Source organism: Camelina sativa, chromosome 20 (assembly GCF_000633955.1).
Source record: "Camelina sativa cultivar DH55 chromosome 20, Cs, whole genome shotgun sequence".
Classification (NCBI taxonomy): domain Eukaryota; kingdom Viridiplantae; phylum Streptophyta; class Magnoliopsida; order Brassicales; family Brassicaceae; genus Camelina; species Camelina sativa.
Genome location: NC_025704.1, coordinates 16,324,695 through 16,348,811, shown reverse-complemented (window position 1 = coordinate 16,348,811; position 24,117 = coordinate 16,324,695). Strand labels below are relative to the sequence as shown.

At 34.2% G+C, this 24,117-nt stretch overlaps 3 protein-coding genes and 1 pseudogene across 3 annotated transcripts; 1 reads left to right on the top strand and 3 right to left on the bottom strand.

Annotated features, from left to right (window-relative positions):
- LOC104770988 (transcription initiation factor TFIID subunit 5) lies at window positions 2,160-7,557 on the bottom strand. Its single transcript, XM_010495460.1, has 19 exons — window positions 7,318-7,557; window positions 6,857-6,938; window positions 6,693-6,771; window positions 6,478-6,575; window positions 6,327-6,383; window positions 6,123-6,210; window positions 5,914-6,023; window positions 5,692-5,799; window positions 5,460-5,611; window positions 5,166-5,276; window positions 5,025-5,094; window positions 4,898-4,934; window positions 4,570-4,725; window positions 4,403-4,479; window positions 4,200-4,316; window positions 3,517-3,782; window positions 2,963-3,058; window positions 2,808-2,880; window positions 2,160-2,527 (listed from the first exon to the last, which is right to left on the bottom strand). Exons 1-19 carry the CDS (start codon window positions 7,488-7,490, stop codon window positions 2,471-2,473), a joined length of 2,007 nt encoding a protein of 668 aa, XP_010493762.1. The 5' UTR covers window positions 7,491-7,557; the 3' UTR covers window positions 2,160-2,470.
- Window positions 8,037-10,126, bottom strand: LOC104770986 (cytochrome P450 71B11-like). The gene is given in 3 exon segments (XM_010495458.2): window positions 8,037-8,437; window positions 8,439-8,708; window positions 8,783-10,126. Coding segments are annotated over 3 exon segments (1,497 nt in total). The 5' UTR covers window positions 9,665-10,126; the 3' UTR covers window positions 8,037-8,092.
- LOC104772577 lies at window positions 12,909-14,440 on the bottom strand (annotated as a pseudogene).
- LOC104770985 (CBL-interacting serine/threonine-protein kinase 25) lies at window positions 22,307-23,965 on the top strand. Its single transcript, XM_010495456.2, has one exon. It carries the CDS (start codon window positions 22,485-22,487, stop codon window positions 23,838-23,840), a length of 1,356 nt encoding a protein of 451 aa, XP_010493758.1. The 5' UTR covers window positions 22,307-22,484; the 3' UTR covers window positions 23,841-23,965.

Below are 24,117 nucleotides of genomic sequence, written 5' to 3'. Positions count from 1 at the left end.
TGTGATGTAGTGAATGTCTCATTTGCATTGATAAATAGTTTATTTGTTGTTGGTTATCTACATACCGTAAAAAGGCTGTAATTAAGGTCTTGATTGGAAGAGCATATGAAGAAGCATTTTAAATTTTATCATCCAATCAACATTTATTAGGAGAGCATATAAGAGAACATTTAGAAGCTGCAGATGCTCTCATATGCTCTCTTTCTATATGCTCTCATTTGAAGCATTTTCCAAGCATTTAACTCTACAATATTATTATATTAAAATAATTTTAAATAATTAATTTATTTTGTAAAAATATAAAATTATGATTTCATAAAATAGAAAATATAAAATTATTTGTTATAAGATAATATATATATGAAAAACTACTTAATGTTATTATTTAAAATAATATAATAATTTATTTAATACATTAAAATATTAATGTGAATATACCGTTTATAATATATATTATTTTTTATTATAATTTAATGTTTTATATTATATATATTTAAAAAATTTATTGAAATTAAAAATGTAAATATAGATATACAATTTTATAAAAAAAACTTATAAGATATATTAATTATTTTGTAATTAATGTGTTACATTATAAATATATATAATTGAAAATTATTAAATTACACATTTATTTGTATAAGAATTTGTAGTATTTATTAAATATAAAATATTATATAGCAATGAGTGATAATTAATTTTCTTAATGAAACACATTTAAATTATATTTATTTAATTAATATCATATATTAAATATAAATATCATATATGATACTCACTGCTATACCAATCAACTAAACATGATTAAATAGTTTTGAGTATTAAAATTATTACTTCCTCTATTTCACCAAAAGTGTTATTTTAGATTTTTTTTTGTTTCACAAAGAGTATTATTTTATATTTCTAATGTATTTTTAATGCTAATTTTCTAATTTACCCCTAAACCCAAAGCTCATTTTATTGAATTTAAACCATTAATCGTTTATTAAATAAGGATAAACATGTACTCCATCTGTCCTTAATAAATTGATGTTTTAAAAAAAAATTGTGTTCCTAAAAGATTATTTTTTTTAGATTAGAACTCTAAAATAATTTTTTTAATTTATATTTGTTTTAAGTGACATATTACTTAGTGGGTTATATTTTCTCTTTCTACCCAGAAATAATGATAAATTAGGTTAGAAATAAACACAGAGAAAGTATAATTTAAGTTTTTCTTAATTTGTGTGAAATGTGTCCAACTGACATTATTTGTGAAATAGAGAGAATAATTCGGAATATTTAACCTAAGTTCCAAAAAAGAATATAAATCATGATGATTAGTCTGGATTTCGGTTTGGGTTTTCTGAATTAAGATATGTTAATTTATTGTAAATTATATTACTACTATTAAAATATGTTAATTTATTTTGTTTCTGAGAAAGTGATGCGAAAACTGACCGGGAGATAACAGGAAACACACCCTCACATATAACTCCAAATGTAGACAGTCGTCTAATCACATAAACAACCAAATCTACTTTTGGTAGATTTTATGTCTCATCCAAAATTTGAAGCAAAATGTCTTTCATACCATACATATTTTTCTCTTCAGATCTAATATATTCAAGTACAGTCTCTAAAAACTAGGAGAAAAAAATGTTTCTACAAAATAATGCATGTTACTAGTATCTAATAAATTTCTTAATTAGGATTGAATAAGGTAAAATGTTAAACTAAGTGAAAATGATAAAAAGAACAAATGGAAACGGGTTGGTATGAAAAAAGAGAGTCAACTGATTGCTAAAACTGGATTATCCTGACCGTGCACTGCCGATATTAATGACTGCTTTACCGCGAGGCCATCTGAACTAGGTTGTGACAAAACTTAGATCAACCGGATGGATACACATATTAGATCATACATAGCAAGATGAATCAATCTTTTGGTGCTTAATAAGATCGATGTAGTGTCACTCTTCAAAATTGTAAATCGCTTTTACCGTTTAAAAATATTAAAAGATCGATGTTTAAATGTCGTTAGAATATATCAACCGTTAAAATTGTTACGTGTTAACCAAAAAGAAAAACCGGTTCGAACTGTCTACGGTTCTACCATAACATCTGATCATAGGCAGAAGATATGATGGCTAATGAAAACGACCGTCTATAAACTAAAATATGAGAAAGCCAATCATTTAAATCCAAAGTTTTTGCAATTGACAGAGAGAGACAACAATGTTACGGCAGTAAAAAATGGGAATTGTGGAGTAATCCTACATGGCAATATGCTCCCAAGTGGAAGATAAGGGATTCCTGGATTGGACACATATGGGGCGTAGTTCATTCAAAGAATCTCAACATCTTTGGGATTAAAGAAATGAGAAACGAAAGCTACAAACAGGTATATCTTTGGAGATAACTATTCTACTTCTGATCTACAACAGCTTGTAAGAATGTTAAGCCAATAATATCTGATACCATTGTTTGATCAGCTTGCGGGTTTAGAGATTGCTCCTGCAGCAAACAACAAATTCCTCCGAGAAAACTGCACCAATGTAAAACCTGAGTTATAGTATATGTTTGATCAACGAGCTTTGCAATCCTAGGGTTTAAGTGAAAGGTTCTATATGATGGAAAAGTTTTTTTTTGGCACACACCCTGAAACTTTGGTTCTAATCAATGTTTGTTCTCACTAATTGTCGGGATGAGTTTATTTACTAACAAGCACAACTTGACAGACTTAGCAAAGAATCCAACAATGAGAAAAATCTTACTAGTGTTCTGAGAATGGTGGAACTTATTCTAGTAAAGAAAGCATAACTTACTCGGAGAGCGTGAACTGGTGTGGACTTGGTGGGGAAAGTTCTGAGTGAGCGCAATCTGTTCGAGTTCACATTCCTGATACAATAAATATATTTTAAACAAAACAATCTACTATTCAAAAATAGCAATGATACATCTTTGGAAGAAGCAAACTCACTTTTCCTCGGCCTTTGTTGATTTAGTACTTGAGGTGACGTCCCACAGTTTCACTGTGCAGTCTGCGGATCCAGAGGCCAGAAGAGAGCCCTCACCGCTGAAACAGAAAAACAGGTTAGTCAGAAGTTCTAGTAGTTCTTGAGTGATCGGAATTGCGGTTTCACTATTCGAAGCAAGCAGACTTGACCAACCAAAGCCAGTCATTCCATTAACGACTCAACAGATATTAGCGCTCTACAACTTTCCCCAACCCATGACAAGAACTCCTCCGTAAAAGTTAACATAAGAGTGTGTGTGGCTACAGAGAAATCTACCAGTCCAGTAAGAAGTTAAACCAATAGACATAGAAATAGCCACACCTTACAACTCTAGTTCAAAACCCTGAACTACCTTTAAACAATGTTGTCCTAGAACAAACTCAAATATTATAAGCTATCAACCAAAACAAATACTTCGCTGACAAGGGATCATAGTACGTTTTCTTTGGATTTCACAAACTCAAACAAAAACTGAACGATCAAAGAATACTGATTGCTTCTTGTCTCGATCTCTCACCTGTAAGCGAGACTCCAGACACATGAGTTATGGCCCATGAGAGGTGTGATGCAGCGAGCTGTTGATAGGTCCCACATCATTATGGTGCCATCTTCATCACCGGATGCCATATATCTCCCATCTGGAGACATTGCCAATGATAAAACCATACTCCTGTGCCCAATGAATATACGAACACATTCCCCTGTTTGCACGTCCCAGAGTCTAACTGTCTTATCACTAGAGCCGGTTGCAATGTAGTTACAATTGGGATGCCACTGTACACACTGAAATCAAATACATTTGGTAAGTACAACGAAAGTCGTGTCAATGTACATCCAAAGGGAAATTGAAGCTAATCATCTCTATTAATGCCAATCCTAATAATCCATCATAAGCTCATGACTTCAGGTGGACTGGCTAACAACCTTTGGATCAACTATAAACTCGATGATTTATAAGTTATTACTGCCAATGTTGCGTTAAAAATCAAAGTCGCTACTATTCTAAGTCAATAAAGAATCCAATGTGTTAGCTAAAGCATTTTAAACTGTGAAACGGTAAATTTAACTCCAATTGCATACCAAAACGGTTTGAATTTTATCCATGCATGAGTTAACCAATCAAAAGTCTCAAATGGTCCCTTTAAATTTTTAACCTTTGCAAATTAAAACCCAAACTATGAAGGTGATGGAGAGACTTACATCGACATCGGATAGATGCCCTGCCATTATTCGGAGAGGTTGTATTCGGTCCATTGACCAAATCCGTGCAGTACGATCATGAGAACAGCTTGCAAAGTAATGCCCAAAAGGGCTAAACTGCACCATGAAACGAGTATTAACATGTCTGTCCACCATACATTGCAATTTAAGGAAGAAAAACATGTAAAATTGAACAGTTATACCTGGACATCCCATACAGGGTAATTATGACCCTTGTAGCACACAAGATTGGCATTTAATTGTGTGCTCCAGAGTCGTACTGCACATATGAAAACATGAATTGTAACTAAGAGAACTCCAAACTAATGAGAAAGTATATGGATATGTAGAAGGACGGACATATACATACTTGTTGTATCTGCTGAAGAAGACAAAACAAAATCTCCTGGAGGACTGAAAGTGGCCGAGTAAACAGGCCCTGAGTGACCCAGTAATAATGTATAATTTCTTCTTCCATTTGGTCCTATGGTTGGATCATTTGTATCATTTTCACCCTGCAAAGCACCTGGAACCAAACAACTTAAGAGTCTATTACTTCTGGTGGAAACACAAACGCGAATCATGCAAAACCAACAAGGGACGTGTATGAGAGAAATTCATTCTTCATTGTAGATGTCAAAAATATGTTCCCACAATGAATGCTATCATAAAATTATTGTTTCAGAGTAAAAACATACCACTGCCAGTTTGTCCTATCTTAGCCATGTCCCAGACCTGAACACCATGATCGTAACTTAGGCATCATTTAAGAGAGGAAGAAAACGAGAAAGGGAAACGTATCCCAACCATCCAAAAATTACATACCTTTATTGATGAATCTGAGAACCCACCAGCAACCAGAGATCCATCATGAGATATAGATGCACAGTTTAACCTGGGGAATAATAACAGAGTGAGTACAAGTTGCAAATAAATAATACAAACTAAGAGGAGAGGTGGACTTACCCGTTATGAGTATTAACAAATGTATAAAAGCTGACAGATGGCATTGCAACACTACTCAACTGCACACGGTTTCTAAGGTCTTCAAGGATAGTTTGCTCTACATCTGTAGACCTGAAAGAGAAAAAAGAAAATTTGAAAAATAATTAATTTATGTTAAAGGATGTTGAGTCTTTAAGACTTGAGAGCAACTATATTCATTTCTCCTAATCAATCATGCACTGACAGATACCTCATGTTCATTCCTTTTTTCATCACATCCTAACACAAAAAACTGGGTAAGGGATTCGAAAGTACATTACTGGCAAGGCAAGTTCTGGTTTTACACGTGGCGTTGGTGGCACTGTGCTGGTCTCTAGACGTGCAACCTTTGCTGTTGCATTTCCCGCTTTGTCTTTCTTTAACTTTTTTATTGAAGAGCCTTGCTTTCCAATATCAGTGGGTCTTTTCTGAACACAGTATCAATATACAAGTAAATATGGGCTTTCTAGTTTGAAAATTGCTGATCTAAGTTGAAGTTACGTATCACCTTACTATCATCCGCATCCCCGTCTTTACTTTCTCCTTGTCCCTTCTCAGAATCAGACAGTAGACCTCCAGTCTTCTCAAGGCGATCTTCTAGCGAGTCTTCAAGCAACTGTTAAAACAAATAACTATTTAGCTAACGGATATGGAAATCTATAATCTTCCCAGGAATGACGCATCAACATGTATCAACTCCGGAAAATAAAAACTTTAGGGAAACACGTACTCCCCACTGTATTTCTTTTTGATTGATGTGATTAGCTGTGTCCTGAAAACTCCCGACAATGGTGACAGCCTCTATGTCATCGGATGAGGAAGTAGGCTGTCCCGAGTAGACTGCAACAAATTACCCATGATCAACTAGTGGATTCAACCTTCTACTCAAATATATGTTACATGCTATTGCATATCTATGAGAAAGAAACACATATATACCTTGGAAATTGATGTGCTCGTTAATAATACCAAGCATTAAAGTTGATTCTGTTCTATGTAGATACTGAAGTAACAGATCATATGAATACTGCAACATTCAGCAAGCATATTAGACGTCTGCATTCACGGAATTCAGTTAATCAGACCAGAAACCTTAAAGCATTTGCCTGTTACAGCTACTAGTCATTTCACACTTAAGTCTACCTGACAAATTTTGATGTTGACCTTGCTTTTTCTAAGAGAACGAGCAAACTCCATCTCCTGATAAGAAAAAGGTCATAAAGAAAGTTGATAACTAAAAAAATACTAATTCCATTCTCAACATTATACGACTATAAAATGCTAGCTTTAAAACCTCTAGATGAGAAGGAGCAAGAACGCCTTCCAGTTTCTGAAGATCCCGTAAGTGTACCATTTCATGATCTTTGCGGAAGCTGTTAAAGAAGCCTCTTGCTGGTAACAAGAAAAGTATTGCCCATAGTGGCATAAGTCACACTTGTTACAGACATCTTATACCTAAGCTAAAAAAAAAGAATACTCAGAACATCTAAATGTAATTTCGAGAAGTACCCTCTTGAGTGTGCCCTTTTCCCACCAGATCCATGTAACAATGAATAAACACAGGATACATCACTCGGAGCAATTCATGCTACAAATCAAAAAGCACCTTGTCAGTTTCATTAAGCTCCACACAAAATACACAAAACAGCCAAACGAGAAAAAAAAAAAACCACCTTATATAAATCCAGTGAATTATATGCCCATGACCTTAATTTGCTGTAACACTCACGGTACCGAGTTGGATCATCTTCTTGTCTGGAAACCCAAAGGAACCACATTTTAATAACCATTTGTTCTACAGAACCAATTTCCATAACAAATTACATGAAATTGCAACACATCAGTAAAAAAAAACCCTAATTTCTTCACAAAAAGAATCAGAAACCTCACTGGGATGTATTCACAAAAACTTAAATTTGACAGACAAATTGATACAAAGTGTCACACGACAGCTTCACCCAGAAAGTGTATTTTAACAATTCGTCGATGCTCAGAAATGTTTCAGCTGTCATAATTTTGCTTACGGTTTCAAAATTCACAAAAACAAAATTCCCCAAAATTGCAAACACAAGTCGCAGTAAAACATAAACCAGAGAGAGAGAGAGAGAGAGAGAGAGGGTGTGAGAGAGATTACTGGGAAAAGGAGCGAATGAGCTTGGTAAGCTCAGGATCGTTATGATAGTCGATAGAACTCAAACTGCTACCATTGTTGTGGTGATGAAAGTCTTCGAGGTCTTTAGCAGCGCTACTAAAACCTTTCTTCTTCAAGTAACCTACAACGAACTCGTTGATTTGCTCTGGATCCATTCTTCTTCCTCCCTCTCTCGATTCAACTCGCTCTGACTCTCTATTTCACTCTCTCTCTCTCTCTCTCGTTAAGTTATGTGGTCTGATATATATGGCGGAGCGTTTTGAGTATTTTTCACGGCCTTATCCAAATATGGGCCTGTTTCAATGGCCTCATTGTGGCCAAAATAATTTTTTATAACTGCTTAAAATTTCAAGTTATCCTCCTCATATAATATTTCAAATTATCCTTATAAGTATTCTGATTGCAATTTTTACCTTTTTGAAGTGAAAATAATAATTTAGTTTCCGGAGGTTAAAGTCCTGCCGGCTTTTCATGTATCCCACCCTTTCAGTTTAATATATATTTCAGATGACAAAAAAAAAAAGTGAAAATAATAATAATACACTATATTTTTTGAAAATAACTAAAAGAATTAGGGTATTTTAACATTGTTAATTTATTACAAATATTAATATTTGATATAGAAATTGTGGTTACTGCTCCAATTAAATATTAATATTTTAATGATATTTTAAGAAAGAAAAAATTATTGGGCAATCATCAAAATCAAACAATTTTCTTAATCCAATAGTTTTTTACTATGAAAAGATTAAAATGATTAAGTCCATTGGGTAAGAACAGGGATAAGCTCAAGTGGAACTTTCTTAGGACAAACAAGTCCATATGATTCTTCAAGATCAACATCTTCTGCCTCCATTCCTTCATGGAGCTTCCAATCAAATCGGTAAAGAAGATTGATAAGAGTCAAGTGTACCAAAGCCATACCCATGCCAATGCCAGGGCACATTCTCCTTCCGCTACCAAACGGCAACAACTCGAAGTTCAAACCTCTATAGTCAATCGAGCTGTCCATAAACCTCTCCGGGATGAAAGCTTCTGGATCTTTCCAAACGTTTGGATTCCTATGAACAGCCCATATGTTGACATGGATCCATGTTTTTTTTTGGAATGTCATAACCTCCGATCTTTAAATCTTTTGAAGCCTCTCTTGGAATTAGAAGTGGCACAAGCGGTGTTAGCCTAAACGTTTCTTTAATCACCATTTTTAGATACTCGAGTCGTTCTATATCTTCTTCTACAATATCGTCTTTGTTTTTAATCACTTCTCTCACCTCGGCTTGCGCTTTCTTCAAAACTCTTGGGTTTGCAATTAAATGTGTCATTACCCATGTCATAGTTTGTGCAGAAGAGTCTATTCCAGCGTTGAGAATGTTCTGTAATAATCAAAGTCACCAGATTTTAAAACTTAATGCAAGATGTGAAGAAATGAGAGGTTCACATTACTTACCAGAAGAATTGCTTTAGTGTGGCTTCTTGTAAGTTGAATCTCCCCAAGTCCAATCTCTCCTCTTTCCATCTTAAGGAGCAAGTCAATGATATCATTCTTAATACTCTCATCTTCTAGGTGACGCTTTATAGATTGCTCAAAAAATGTGTCCATTGCCTTAAAAATCTTCTCACATCTGCTATGTAACCCTGTGATTCTATCGATGATTCTACCAATAATCAGAAAGTAATATGCTGCTGCGAAACTCCCCACCACCTCCATGGTTCCTTGAATGACTTCCTCATACGTAATTTCAAATTTGCTTCCTTTAAGAATGAAACCAAATCCAATTCTACAAATAATACTTCCTGATAGTTTCATAAACTTCTTGTTCAAGTTAACCGATTTCTCCAATGAAGCAGATTGTTTGATGAAATCAACGAAGGAAGCAACTTCTTCTTCTCTTATATGTTGAAACGATTTTACCCTTTTTGCTGTATAGAGTTCAACAACCGTCATCTTTCTTACTTCCCTCCAGTATTTACTATATGGAGAAAAGCCAAGATCTTTTAAATTGTATGTAAGTCTTGCAGGATAAGTCATATAAGGTCGCGAACAACATTCTACGTCACGTGTTTTTAAGACTTCCTTTACTGTCTCTGGTGTAGATGCCACAACAGTAGACACGCTTCCAAACTTTAGAGACATTAGAGGTCCATATTTTTCGGATAATTTGAACATGGAACGATGAGGTTTTGATCCCAATTGGTGCAAGTTGCCAATTATAGGAAGCCTTCGTGGTCCAGGAGGTAGATTCTTCTTGTTCGTTCTCTTGTTCTTTACAATTAATATGGATGAAAGGAAGACGAATGCAACAAAGCTATACCAATACCACAAAATCATTTTGCTGCCTACACAAAAATGAATAGCTTAATTTATTTGATTATCTTAAAAGAAATATAAATAGCATGATGAGTGGATCATAGAACCAATAAGAAAAGAAAAAAACTATAGCTTTGTTTGCCAAAAAAAAAAAAAAAAGATGAAGAAGCTTTAGTCTCGATGTGTTTGTCACCTCCTTAGATGAAAAATATAGAACTCCATAAACTTAACCACGAAAGAACCATTACTCTGTCGTAATGAAGATTCCTAAATTTCTTTACACGTCAAAGTACATGCATCATTCGAATAAGTAAAAAGCACATATAGCTGAACGTATTGGAGTGTTTATAAGAGTTTCTTCTACAATATTGAACATCATAGATTGAGAGATGCCGAGATCGGTGGGATTAGCTTTAAGTCTTATGCTTTGTGCCGTAGAGATGGATAGAGGGAGAGATAGAAAATACAATAAGTATAGTTTTATCCGCATCCAAAGGTACATAATTTTCTATATATACGAATCTACTTTCAGATAGTGACCGCACATCTCAAATTTAAAAATGTGTAATAGAGTTTATACTAGAAGAACCAAATACGCAATTTTTTCCCACACGTCAACTTCTTCTGTCCACAAACGATAAAGATGCAATTCGAACCCACCACATTATGACTATAAAATGCTTCTGTTAAACGAAATTCAAAAGCATCACATTTTTATTTCAGAAACCTAAACATTACCTTATCTTGAGAGTTTTGGCATTATTCGTTTGTGTGGACACAAACATTATTCTTATTCAAATAAACTTATCTTGAAAGACTTCAATGCCACCACATCCTTGAGATTTGATTTTTGTGATTGACTGATAAAAAAAACTCGGAAAAAGCCTTTTTTTTAGAGAGTCCATGTACAAACTATTTCAAAGAAGAGACAATAACTACAAGTTTTTCATTATGTGTAATGGTTTAAATTTAAAGTGTCAAATTAAAATCAAAATATATGAACAATTATATATATATATATATATTTGATTTTTAATTTTTATTTGACAATAAAGATTAAATTTTTTTTTGTGGCATATATTTCTCTTCGAACTTCTTCAACATCAACAACACTGAAAGCCATTTCTGTAGAAGGGCCTAGTCAAATCCAAATCTTACACACGCCGTCTAATGCTTCAAACAAAAACCAGAGCAAAGACAATACATCAACCAAAGCTTCAAGTATACTTCTATAATATAATGAATGGGATCATCCTATGCACAATGCAAACAAAGCAAAGCAGGAACAGATGAACAACCGTTTAGAAGTTGGAGTGCGACCAATACATCATACCAGAAATTGTTACAAAAGTTCGTTCAAATATTCTGATAGTCTTCCCATGTTCAGACTCTCACAGTCCTTTATAGTCAAATATCGTAACATGAGCTTCAAAAGGTCAGCTCATCTGCTCATGTAGAAGCTATCTTATGATCCACACCATGATCGGGCTTATAAAAAGGTATATATCAAAAGAGCATAAACGAATAGATAATTACGGTTGACCAAAGAAAAAAAAAACACACAACATGCCCATTGCTTTTTTACCCAACTCCAATGATATATATCTTCATCTCCTTGTTGTCCCTTCTTAGTCTGATTCTCAGTCTGAATCATCTACATATTATGTATCCTCAAATGGAGCATTGAATGACTTGAGTAGTTTTAAATCGTTAAGACTAAGATCTTCTACGTGGTTTACAAAGGTGCGAACGCCTACAAGGTTTCTTAAACCCTTCACCAAAACCTTGGATTTCAACACGTTGAAGAGTGTTATTTTTGGGATTGAAGTAGAAAACATAAAACGGTTGTTTAGATGTATACTTGCGCATCGAAAACACTACTATTTCACTGGAAGAGGTCATTCCAGCGATTGAAACGTGAGACGGAAGAATTTATCATCAGTCCAGGTGTAGGTATATTTCGACCATTCCTGTTTCTCAACATCATCTAGAACCCACACTCGCAACTCTTTAGTGGCATCAGCGTCGAGATTCGTCTCATAATAACAAATCTCATAAATGTCGACATCATCCTCCCAATAAATCACAGCTAATTTGCCTTTGTAGTTTAGTAATCGACAAAACCTGTCTACGTCAATAAATGTGAATTTTTCAGACCTAGCATGAAAGCAAACTATCACATAATTAAACGGTATATCATCTCTCGCACCTCAGTAATACAAAACTCCATCGATGCACATGCCATCACTCTTAATACCAAGTCATCCTAAGGAAATTTTAATCTTTCTCCAGCTCCAAAAGTAACAATTCTATGAAGACCAGGCTCCGAAGAAGCTATACCCCTCTATGTAAGCATACCGTCCAGATAAGATTGCATAGCGTCCTGTGTTTGGGTTACATATCATCAGATTCAGAGGTCTAGCCTGGCATCGATTACCATGGAAATGGATCAAGCCAGACGCGTAACTATGATGATGATTTTATATTGTATGGAGATAACTTCACAAGAAACTCCGCGGCTGCTACAAGAGTCGACGAGGACGATGATGATTTCTCATGTGGATTCTCAAGTTAAGGTAACGAGAAGAAGCTCCACACGCCACATGACTCTGCGTTTTCGTGCCGTTTTCCGCGATGGCGAATAAGAGCCGCGTCTTAGCCGAGGATCTGGTCAAGAACAATTAATAACTCGTTGAAATATGGACTACCAAATATAGATGATGCCCATAACTTCGACACGCAATGAAACCTCGCGACTGACTTTGAAGGCAGTCTCGACAATATCTCAAGGATGAGATCCACAATCATTAGGGGATAATGATGAACTCATGATTTGCGGATCTAACGAAGAAAGAGATGTGTTAAAATTTAAAAACTTATAGAAACGTAGCTACTATATACGAAAAAAAGAGACCTCGCTACCATTATGGGCTAACTTAACGTCCAAGTGGGCCGCCAGTTATTGGCTCTTCTTTAATCACCGTCCAAGAAACCTGAGGTGATGGTTGTAGTAAGTTTAGTAAGTTGTAGTTACAACTTACAAGGGGGATTAGCAGATGGTAATGTTGAGATTGTAGAAAAGGTGATAGTGGTCTGTCTTTAGGAAAAAAGGGATGATTTTCGCTGCCGCTCCGAGCTATGGTTTAATTAGCGATGAGTTTAATTATGTGATTTGTTTCACATACTATTACAAACAAGTTTATTTTTATTTTTATTTTATCCTTTTTTTTTTTTACTCAAAGATTTTTATTTTATCCTAAATAGTTTAAAACTCTTGAAACATAAGTGGAACCTTCTTAGGACAGACAAGCCCATATGATTCTTCAAGATCAACATCTTCTGCCTCCGTCCCTTTGGGAAGCTTCCAATCAAATCGGTAAAGAAGGTTGATTAGAGTCAAATGTACCAAAGCCATACCCATTCCTATTCCTGGGCATATTCTCCTTCCGCTACCAAATGGCAACAACTCAAAGTTTAGACTTTTATAATCAACTTGGCAATCCATAAACCTCTCCGGGATGAAAGCTTCGGGATCTTTCCAAACATTTGGATTCTTATGAAGAGCCCATATGTTGACATGGATCCATGCTTTCTTTGGAATGTCATAACCTCTAATCTTTATATCTTTTAAAGCCTCTCTTGGAGCTACAAGTGCAACAGGTGGGTTTATCCTTAATGTTTCTTTAATCACCATTTTCATATACTCGAGTCGTTCTATATCTTCTTCTGTGATATCGTCTTTGTTTGCGATCACTTCTCTCACCTCTTCTTGTGCTTTCTTCATAACTCTTGGGTTTGTAATCAAATGTGTCATCACCCATGTTATTGTGTGGCCAGTAGAGTCTACTCCAGCAAGAAGAATGTCTTGTAATTATCCCAAAAAATAAAATTAGTTACTTAATAGAAGAAATGAAGTTATGGATTGAGAGGTTTTCCATTACTTACTATAAGAATTCCTTTGGTGTGGTTTCGAGTAAACTGAAAGTCTCCAAGTTCAGTCTCTCCCCTTTCTACCTTTAGCAGCAAGTTAATGATATCATCTTTACTACCACCATCTTCTAGGTGATGTTGTATACATTGATCAAAAAATGCATCCATAGCCTTAAAAACCTTCTCACATTTGCTATGTAATCCTGTGATCCTATCGATGATTGTACCGATAACCGGGAAGTAATCTGATGCTGCAAAACTCCCTAGCACCTCCATTGTTCCGTGAGTGACTTCTTCATATGTATCCTCAAGTTTGCTCCCCTCAAGATTGATCCCAAATCCAACTCTACAAATAACACTCCCAGAGAGTTTCACAAACTTCTTGTTCAAGTTAACCGGTTTCTCCAATGAAGCGAATTGTTTGATGAACTCGACGAAGGAAGCAACTTCTTTTTCTCTTATATTTCGAAATGATTTTACCCTTTGCGCTGTGTAAAGTTCAGCAACCGTTATCTTTCGTAGTTCCTTCCAATATTTGCTATAGGGAGAAAACCCAAGATCTTTTAAGTTGTATGAAATTCTTGCAGGATAAGTCCGTGAACAACGTTTTTAAGAGATTCTTCGCCGTCTCTGGATTTGACGCCACAACAGATAATACCTTTCCAAGCTTTAAGGACATTAAAGGTCCATATTTTCTGATAATTTGAACATTGAGCGGTGAGGTTTCGATCCCAATTGGTGCAAGTTACCAATTATAGGAAGTCTGGATGGTCCAGGAGGTAGATTCTTCTTTGTCTTTCTCGTATTCGTTGCAATGAGTGTCACAAAGAACACAACCGCAGCTACGATTGACCACCACAAACTCATTTTGCTTTCTACAAAAAAAGGGATAGTTTATGTTTTTTGTTTTCTGTGCAAAGAAAGAAAAAAAGGGATAGTTTATGTAAGGAGATGTAAAGTCAAAAATTTCTACTTAGTTCAATTTACTTAAGAGAAATAGAAATAGCATGAGAAGTGGATGGAAAATATAGTGCTGCGTAAACAATAAGATCGAAAATAGTTTTTAAGAGTTTTACCTCTCTTTTTTTTTTTGAGTTTTTGGCTTTCGGGTTTTTGCAGTATATCTATATTTTCTTAATTAAAATGAATAGTATTTTGTTTAGGTTTGATTTTCAAACTATAGTCTTAGAAAAGCTAGTAATATAGTTTGGGGTTTCTTTTAACAATAAAATGAATTTCAAAATTTTGATCAATAAAAAAAAATATCTTATGAATAAAATAGTAATCATAATATATTTATATATAGGTAACGCAAATAAAATATAAGACTAGATTAGGACCCGTGCTAGAGCACGGGTTGAAATTTATTTTATTTATATTGTAATTTTGATATAAAATATAATTTATGTGATTGTTTTTAAAAGTTTTTTTGGATAAAATATTATTCAATAAAATCATATGCTAAATATGATGGTTTGAAAAAAAACAGCTATTTTGTTTTGAACGCGGGTTGAAATTTCTTAGATAGTAGATTAGGACATGTGCTAGAGCACGGATTGAAATTTATTTTATTTATATTTTAATTTTAAAATAAAATATAATTTATATGATTGTTTTAAAAAGTTTTTGGATAAAACATTATGCAATGAAATCATATAGTAAATATGATGGCTTAAAAAAAACACCTCTTTTGTAAGTTTTATATCGTTAATTTTATAATTTTATGTATGAGAAATGATTATGTTTGTTGTTTGTTTTATTTTAACTTTTGAACATGTTTGGTGAAAGTGTTTTAATATAATCTGTGCTTAGGTAAGATTTTATTTTTAACTTCACAATAAGATCTCAGAAATTACGATTAAGTGTGATAAATTGCCAAGATTTTATTCTTTTTTACGTCTAACAGTATATTTTTATGCCTAACTGTATATATTCTGTAACAATACATAGAATAATAAATATTTTATTTGTGGAAATTATATAAATCATTGGAATATTCTCTTTGGGATATTTTTAATTGTATTCATAGATTAACCAATTAATTTATAACTTTTTTTGTAACCAACTTATATTTAATGTATAACATATTTTGTAACCAACTTATAAAAATTATATAGTCTACCAAAAAAATTGTGTACTTCCGTTTTATTATATAGGGGATGTACACATGCCGGCATGTGGCATGTGTGATATTGCATTATTTTTAGGGAGTGGTATCGGTTTTAGATTTATGAAGATTTTTGAAGAGTTCAACAAAATCATTAAAAATGAATAAGTGAAAGATTGTTAAAGATTGCTAGAGAGTTTTGTTGATTAGTTTTCTAAAATCTTGTAAAGTCCTTCAAACAATCCCTGTATTTTTATGATACTTTCCATGACTTTATTTTGTAAAGAAAGTGTCTAAAATCATGAACCAATAACATAATAATTGAACTCATTAACAATCCTAGATTCTTTTGTTTTAACTGAATAACACAAAACTTTTAATGATTTTATAAAAGTCTAAATCCAATAACCCAGATTTGTTAAGATTTTAAATGACTTTTTACAAATCACAAACTAATAACTCTAAACTTTAACAGAGTTTAACAAAATCTTGATCTAATAACAACAGATTCTACATAACGTTTAAAATCTTTAAAACTCTATTCAAATCTTAAACCAATAACCCCCACTTAGGTTTGGGCACATGACCCGTTATAATTTTGAGTCTGGCTGCATATATATTCACTTACCAATAATGAAAAGCATATATATATATATATATATATGTTTCAAAAAGCATATATATATTTTTCACCTGTCCCTACGCTTTCAACATTTGGAATTTGTCTACTATACCATTAACATTCCTTCTAAACCCTTCAGATAACTATGAAGATAACTTGGCCAAAATTCTTGATCTTCAAAAAACTGATGGTCTGAGCGACAATCAGAAATTAGTATTTATATGGCTATGGCTTATGTGGAAATCAAGAAACAATTTCATACTTAACTCAAGCTCAGGCTGGTGTCCAAGAATGGCTCACCAACACACAACAAGATAAGAACAGACTTTACGTACTTCACACCGACATTCCCGTTTATCAAATGTAATTATGATGCCAACTATGATTCTACTTCTAACGAAGCTACTGCTGGCTGGATCTTCCGAGACGATAGTGGAGGCTCTCTTGGCTGGGGATCTTCATCACTCCCTTCCGCTGGTTCACCACTAGAAGCAGAAAGTAAAGCTCTACCAGCGGGCCTTCAACAAGCTTGGATTCGCGGATTTAATTACATCGGTTTATTTTGAAGGAGATTGTGAAATACTCACAAATGTTTTGGATCGTAAAACTTATGATATCATTCTTTGGGCTATCCGTTTTCAAGATATTAGTTTTGGCTCTGTGCAAAGGAATTGTAAAAAAGTAGCTCATCTTCTTGCTAAACATGGTTGTAGAGTGTAGACACTCTTGATTTTACTCTGCTTGTTTTCCCCTGCCAATTTTGCTTTCAGAACAGCTGTATCATGACTTTTTTAAGTTCATAATTATCCAATCACTATTTTGACGAAAAACAAAAACAAAAAATACTTCGAAGTTTTGAATGATTACAATGTCAATATTATGTTTAACACATACACCAATACATTCTTTATGATAATAGATAAAATTGAAAGGTCGTTTAAGGTTTTTTTGTTTGGTCGGCAATTATATTTATATATTGGAAACCTTATTATTTATTTACGTTAATAACTTGAAATTATAGTTGTTACGGGTCTGTATCAATCTTTGTTTGTTAGAGGGGATCTTTATCAAATAAACCCAAAAATCTACTAATGGATTTTCTTTTTGTCGATCTCATTATTATCATACTTTTAAAGAGTGGTTGCATGGAATTCTCTCGTGGTAAGTTTAATTTCGCAATAAAGCATAATATAGATGTCCAAACAAACGAATAATGCTAAAATATTCAGTATGATTTGTATGTTTGTTTGAATATTTTTGTATGTTTGTAACTAAACAAGCATATCAAAAGCCAAGGTCGTCCTTACGAAAGGGTCGTGAGTAGATAGTGACAACTGAAAGAGAAATGCAGAACAAAATTGATCAACAATATACATGTGATTTACAAAAGTGTGGAATGGACAAACTATATGGAACGAATGGTGTGCAGAAGCAGAAAATATAAGAAAACTTAGAGAGGAACCACAATAATTTGGTAGTCTCATTCCGGTCTATCAATAAACATAGAGTAGCGAAAAAGAATGTTCACAACATGGAGAAATTGTGATACACAGTAGAAATATCTACAGGAAATAGCGTTTTAACATTATTTCTTTGCAGTGCGTAAGTTAGGCACTGTGTTTAACTTTCATTATTCTTTAATTCCATTTATATCTAAGATCCGATAATGAAATCCATCCACGGCTTTTCTTTGATCGGCCTATCTTTTGTACCTGGAAATATATAAGAAACTGTGAAACCATGGGTTACTATGATGAGCTTATACAAAACAAGTCTAACATTTGGAGTTTTTTATAGGTTTTTGATACGGTTGAAGAGTAAAAGTAGAAACGCAAAGGTTTATAATTTTCATAATTATGTACAGCTATATTATTACTACATTTTAGTATTTTAAGCAGAGATCATACAAAGGAGTTTCAATCTTTCAATTTTTACCGCATTTAGTATTTGAGAAAAGGTACGTAGTTCGATCTTTCACTAACAAAGAGTAAATTAATGGCGTTGTTCTTACTGATGATGTGTTGGAAGGTAGTTAGTGTTACTGATGGTCTCTTACTGCATTTTCAGGACAGTTTTTGATGGTGAAAAGTATCATACGGAGGTTTCTTGTTAGTGTTGTCTTCTTCTTTTTTTTTCTTTTTTTTTTCAACTAAACATTAATAAATTAAAAGAGAATTTCTAGGTTGGTTGCCTAAACCGGAGGAAAAAAGTTTACAAAAGAAATTTCAGAAACTAAAGTTCTAGAGGAACGAGCTAAACAATCCGCCTTAATGTTAGACTCACGAGGAATCCTCTTCAGGGTGAAGGAAGGGAAAGATGATTGATCCAAGAAAAGTTTTCCAGGAGGTTCGAGAAAGCAGGCCAATCTTCGGGCTTCTGCACCATCGCGAGTAGCTCTGCACAATCCGTCTCAAAAACTTGACAATCCACTCCTACCGCCAAAAGGGACTCCATAGCCTAGATCAGAGCTTGAAGCTCCGCATGTAAAGGAGTAAGGCCGCGTCGATGACTCTGGGCTTCCACTAGAAGTATCAAATCATCACCACTGCAAAACCACCACCCCAAACCCTGGAGAGCATCCGAACTTTTCCATGAACCATCAATCTGGCAGCGGGGAGAAGACTCCCTATTATCCAAAGAATCCGGAGGAATTGTTTAATTCCTGATAAAAGATTTGGCGTCCTCCCACAACAATTTGTCATTCGTCGCCTGATTTTAAATCTCTATCGGTGCTGCCTTCATTCCCTGAAACACATTTTTATTCCTATCTTTCCAGATCGACCAGAGTATCCAGGGAAAATGAAAGGAGATGTCCGGAATCCCCGATTGCGATGCCGCCCGCCAATATATAAAATCCAGATTTGCATAAATTGAAGCATATGGAAAGCCGTCCATAACCAACGCTAAAGGAGTCAGCTCCCATATACCCCGCGAACGTGGACACTCAAAAAGAGCATGATTGATGGTCTATGTTTCCAAACCACACCGTTTACACAGGATATCACATCGGACACCTCGATGCGCAAGCCGTTCCAAGACCCGGAGAGTACCAGAAGCAATCTGCCAGAAGAAATGCTGAACCTTCAAGGGGACCGGGAGTGTTGTCTTCTTCATCACTAATTTTGTATGTATGTAATTTTGATACTCACTCCTTAATAGCCTTTTTATAATCATCATAAAAGTATCATTTAATTTCATTAAAAGCCCACCAAAACCAAAAGCCTTATTTTTATCACTAGAGTATTTTTGAAATTCATAAAGCCCACAAAATCTAAAATCCTAAATCCAATATTTAGGAACTTTTGCCAATTGCTATAGTTAAAGAAAAAAAAAAGGGACCCCTCATAGATTAAAGTTTGTAATATTTTTGTTTAAAAAAAAAAAAAAAAAATTGGTGCAAATTTTTAAATAAACTGTAATTTATTTGCTATCAAATAAATTTTGTTTTTGTGATATTTTCAGATATTTCTGTGTACAAGCAATCAAAAACTCTGACTTCTCCTTAATAAATTAAACTTTTTAACTATAAATCTATAATATAATACAAAATCATCTTTCACGTACCAATTTATTGAATATCAATAGTATAAAAAAAAAAAATATAAAGCAATTATTCTATTTTTCCGTTACTATTTCTTAGTTATTTTCCAAAATTGTGTCAATATTCAATAGGTGCAACTAAACTCTAATAAACCATGCAAAACTTTGTCATTAAGTGCGAATAAACTTTAATAAACCATGCAATCAACATCATTACAGATAATCTCTTGAGCCTAAATAACAAAGATCCAAAACACCATGACGAAAATTGACTTGCATACCGTGTCCTTTGCAGTCGACATAAAAACTTTATTATACAGATGCATATAACATAGTCATCAATAATGTAACAAGATTTGTTTTGAAATTGCTGGAGCCAATACAAAACTTTAGTTACTTCTCTCCCAATAAATATCTTATTCAATTCCAGCTACAAACGAATGCTACCATTGCGTCATCGTCATTTGTTTTATTCGATATTTCAGTCAACAATACTAATCTCTTTCACGAAAATCTTTATACTATTGGTACAAAAATACTTCTATAGATTAGTGATTACGTCCTGAAATCCGATAGAGATATGAATGAATAATTAACAAATGAAGTATATGATCCTCTTTATGTTGGTGGTGGAATCAAAAAGTTTATGAATTGAAGAATGTAAACAATACAGTCGTAGAATATGTATATTTGCACTCATATACAAAGGATTTAACTTTAACTTGTAAAAACTGTAGATCAACCCCATAATTTTATACTTAACTCGTAATATATATCTCGTCGCATAGTAAAAGTATATATGTATATAATGGCGTCCCTTTATTATATAGATGCCTATACAATATTTGCTGGATAAGATATATATTTTAAAAAGATATAATGTTGGAGCCATTAAAAAATTTTAGTCAGTCGCCTGAAAAATATCTTCTCCTATGGGATACAAACAAATGCTACCATTGCGTCATCGTCATCGTGTTTTATTCGAAATTTTCAGTCAATAATACTAATCTCTTCCACCAAAACTTTTGGACTATTGTTAGCTTTGGTACTTAACTTGTAACAAACAAATTTATAGTTTATTGGAAATCGTTCTTCCATAATCAACAACGTTCTCCCAGGATACAAATTTATTCATTCAGAGAACTCTAAAACTCTAAATCCAAACACATTTTTGATAAAATAAATTCAAATATATGTGTGGATGATAAATTTTAAGAAAAAGAATAAGAAATATAATTGTTTTAATTATATGTCTACAATAGCAATATGCATTGTGTGGTAAAATCATCTAAGTTGATTACCATATGCAAACCGAATCTCGATCGGATAAGATAACAAAATAATATTATGTATTTTAAAGAAAACTTGGACCTTTTTTAGTATTTAATTTTATCTTATCATACTTGTACGACTGTTTCTGATTATGATATTTGGCTTTAATTAATTTATTAAATTAAAGTAGGCTCTAGACGATTGCATCATTTGCCCAACCATGTAATCTTGCCCTGATGATAGGGTGAAAAGGATATCGAAGATAACATCCTCCTTATACGTTACAATTAAGGAGACGTTACAATAATTATTTACATAAATAAAATCATATTTAAAAACTACAAACATTAGTACGTGTGGTTGAAAAAAAACAACTCACATTAATAAATTTATGTTATATATTAATACTAATATAATTTAATATTCATTGAGGTGTAACGGAAAGAGTAACATTAATTACTGTAAAATCAAAACAATACTATGAAAGAAACAAAAAAAACTTGCTTCTCAAAACCGCAGCAGATTGATTAAGAAAGAATCTTTCGTGTAAGCATCTCTTTGATTTACCCCACAGAATATTTTTACAAGGGGCCTTCTTCCTCAAACCGCCTCAAGTCCTTTTTCTTCATTTCTTATAACTAAACCCACCTTCAAGCTTATCATTCATCATTCATAACCACTCTCTCTCTCTTTCTCTCTCTTTCTCTCTCTCATTTCTCTCCATATTGTGACTTGTGAGCAATATGCTGAATATGGAATCTTTCTATTTCTGTATATGCTCATGGAATCCAAACTTAAACTCATGTATCAACAACTTTACCCTTTCCTAAATCATTTCTCCTACAACCACAGTCTTTACCAATCAGCCCCTAATGGAGGAAGAACAACAACAACGTCGAGTTCTGTTCGGGAAATACGAGATGGGAAGGTTACTAGGCAAAGGAACATTCGCAAAAGTCTATTACGGCAAGGAGACAACCACCGGAGAGAGCGTTGCAATCAAAGTCATAAAAAAAGACCAAGTACTCAAACGTCAAGGTATGATGGAACAAATCAAAAGAGAGATCTCAATCATGAAACTAGTTCGTCATCCAAACATAGTCGAGTTAAAAGAAGTCATGGCTACAAAGACAAAGATCTTCTTCATCATGGAGTTCGTTAAAGGCGGTGAGCTTTTCTCCAAAGNTCTTTCTCTCTCTTTCTCTCTCTCATTTCTCTCCATATTGTGACTTGTGAGCAATATGCTGAATATGGAATCTTTCTATTTCTGTATATGCTCATGGAATCCAAACTTAAACTCATGTATCAACAACTTTACCCTTTCCTAAATCATTTCTCCTACAACCACAGTCTTTACCAATCAGCCCCTAATGGAGGAAGAACAACAACAACGTCGAGTTCTGTTCGGGAAATACGAGATGGGAAGGTTACTAGGCAAAGGAACATTCGCAAAAGTCTATTACGGCAAGGAGACAACCACCGGAGAGAGCGTTGCAATCAAAGTCATAAAAAAAGACCAAGTACTCAAACGTCAAGGTATGATGGAACAAATCAAAAGAGAGATCTCAATCATGAAACTAGTTCGTCATCCAAACATAGTCGAGTTAAAAGAAGTCATGGCTACAAAGACAAAGATCTTCTTCATCATGGAGTTCGTTAAAGGCGGTGAGCTTTTCTCCAAAGTCGTTAAAGGAAAGCTTAAAGAAGACTCAGCTCGTAGATACTTCCAACAGTTAATCTCAGCCGTTGATTTTTGTCACAGCCGAGGCGTCTCTCACCGAGATCTGAAACCTGAGAATCTCTTGGTAGACGAGAACGGTGATCTCAAGGTCTCCGACTTCGGTCTCTCTGCTTTACCGGAACAGAGTTTGCAAGACGGGTTGCTTCATACTCAGTGTGGTACTCCGGCGTACGTTGCTCCGGAGGTTCTGAGGAAGAAAGGTTACGACGGAGCTAAAGCTGATATATGGTCTTGCGGCGTCATCTTGTACGTGCTTCTCGCTGGGTTCTTACCGTTTCAAGACGAGAATCTGATGAACATGTACCGAAAAATATTCAAATCGGAGTTTGAGTTTCCGCCGTGGTTTTCGCCGGAAGCTAGGAGGTTGGTTTCGAAGCTTTTAGTCGTTGACCCTAGTAAACGGATCTCTATCCCGGCGATTATGCGAACGCCTTGGTTTCTTAAAAACTTCAACTCTCCGGTCGCTTTCAAGATCGACGAGCTCGATAACCAAAACGTAGAAGAGGATACAACAATAACAACAGCAACAACGCCAAAGTTCTTTAACGCGTTTGAGTTCATCTCATCCATGTCATCAGGGTTTGATTTGTCGAGTTTGTTCGAGAGCAAGAGGAAGCTTAGATCTATGTTTACGTCAAGGTGGTCAGCGTCGGAGATAGTAGCGAAGCTTGAAGGGATTGGTAAAGAGATGAACATGAAGGTGAAGAGGACTAAAGATTTTAAAGTGAAGATGTTTGGGAAAACGGAAGGGAGGAAAGGACAGATCGGGGTGACGGCGGAGGTTTTTGAGGTGGCGCCGGAAGTAGCCGTCGTTGAGTTATGTAAGTCGGCGGGAGATACTTTGGAGTATAATAGGTTGTATGAAGAACAAGTCCGGCCGGCGTTGGAGGATATTGTGTGGTCGTGGCACGGTGATAATCATAATAATAATAATTATAATCATGTTAATTATGCTAGTGATGAAAATTCTGGTAGTGACTGTTAAGAGAATGTGATGTAAAACTGTTAAGTTTTTTTTTTTTGTTAACCAGTTGTTTAGATTAAGGAAAGTTTTGTAAATTGTGTAATGTAGAAGTTGAGTGTTTTAAAAATTTTATATGATTATACTTAGCTTTAAAAAACTTCATTTAATTATTTACATTATTTAGTGTTTACTAGTAAGAGAGATATTGTTTTGCCTTTATATGAAGTTGAAGAGTAGTATTACTCTTCTATCTAAGTTCCTAGAGATTCATTCAAAAAAAAAAAAAAAAAAAAAAAAA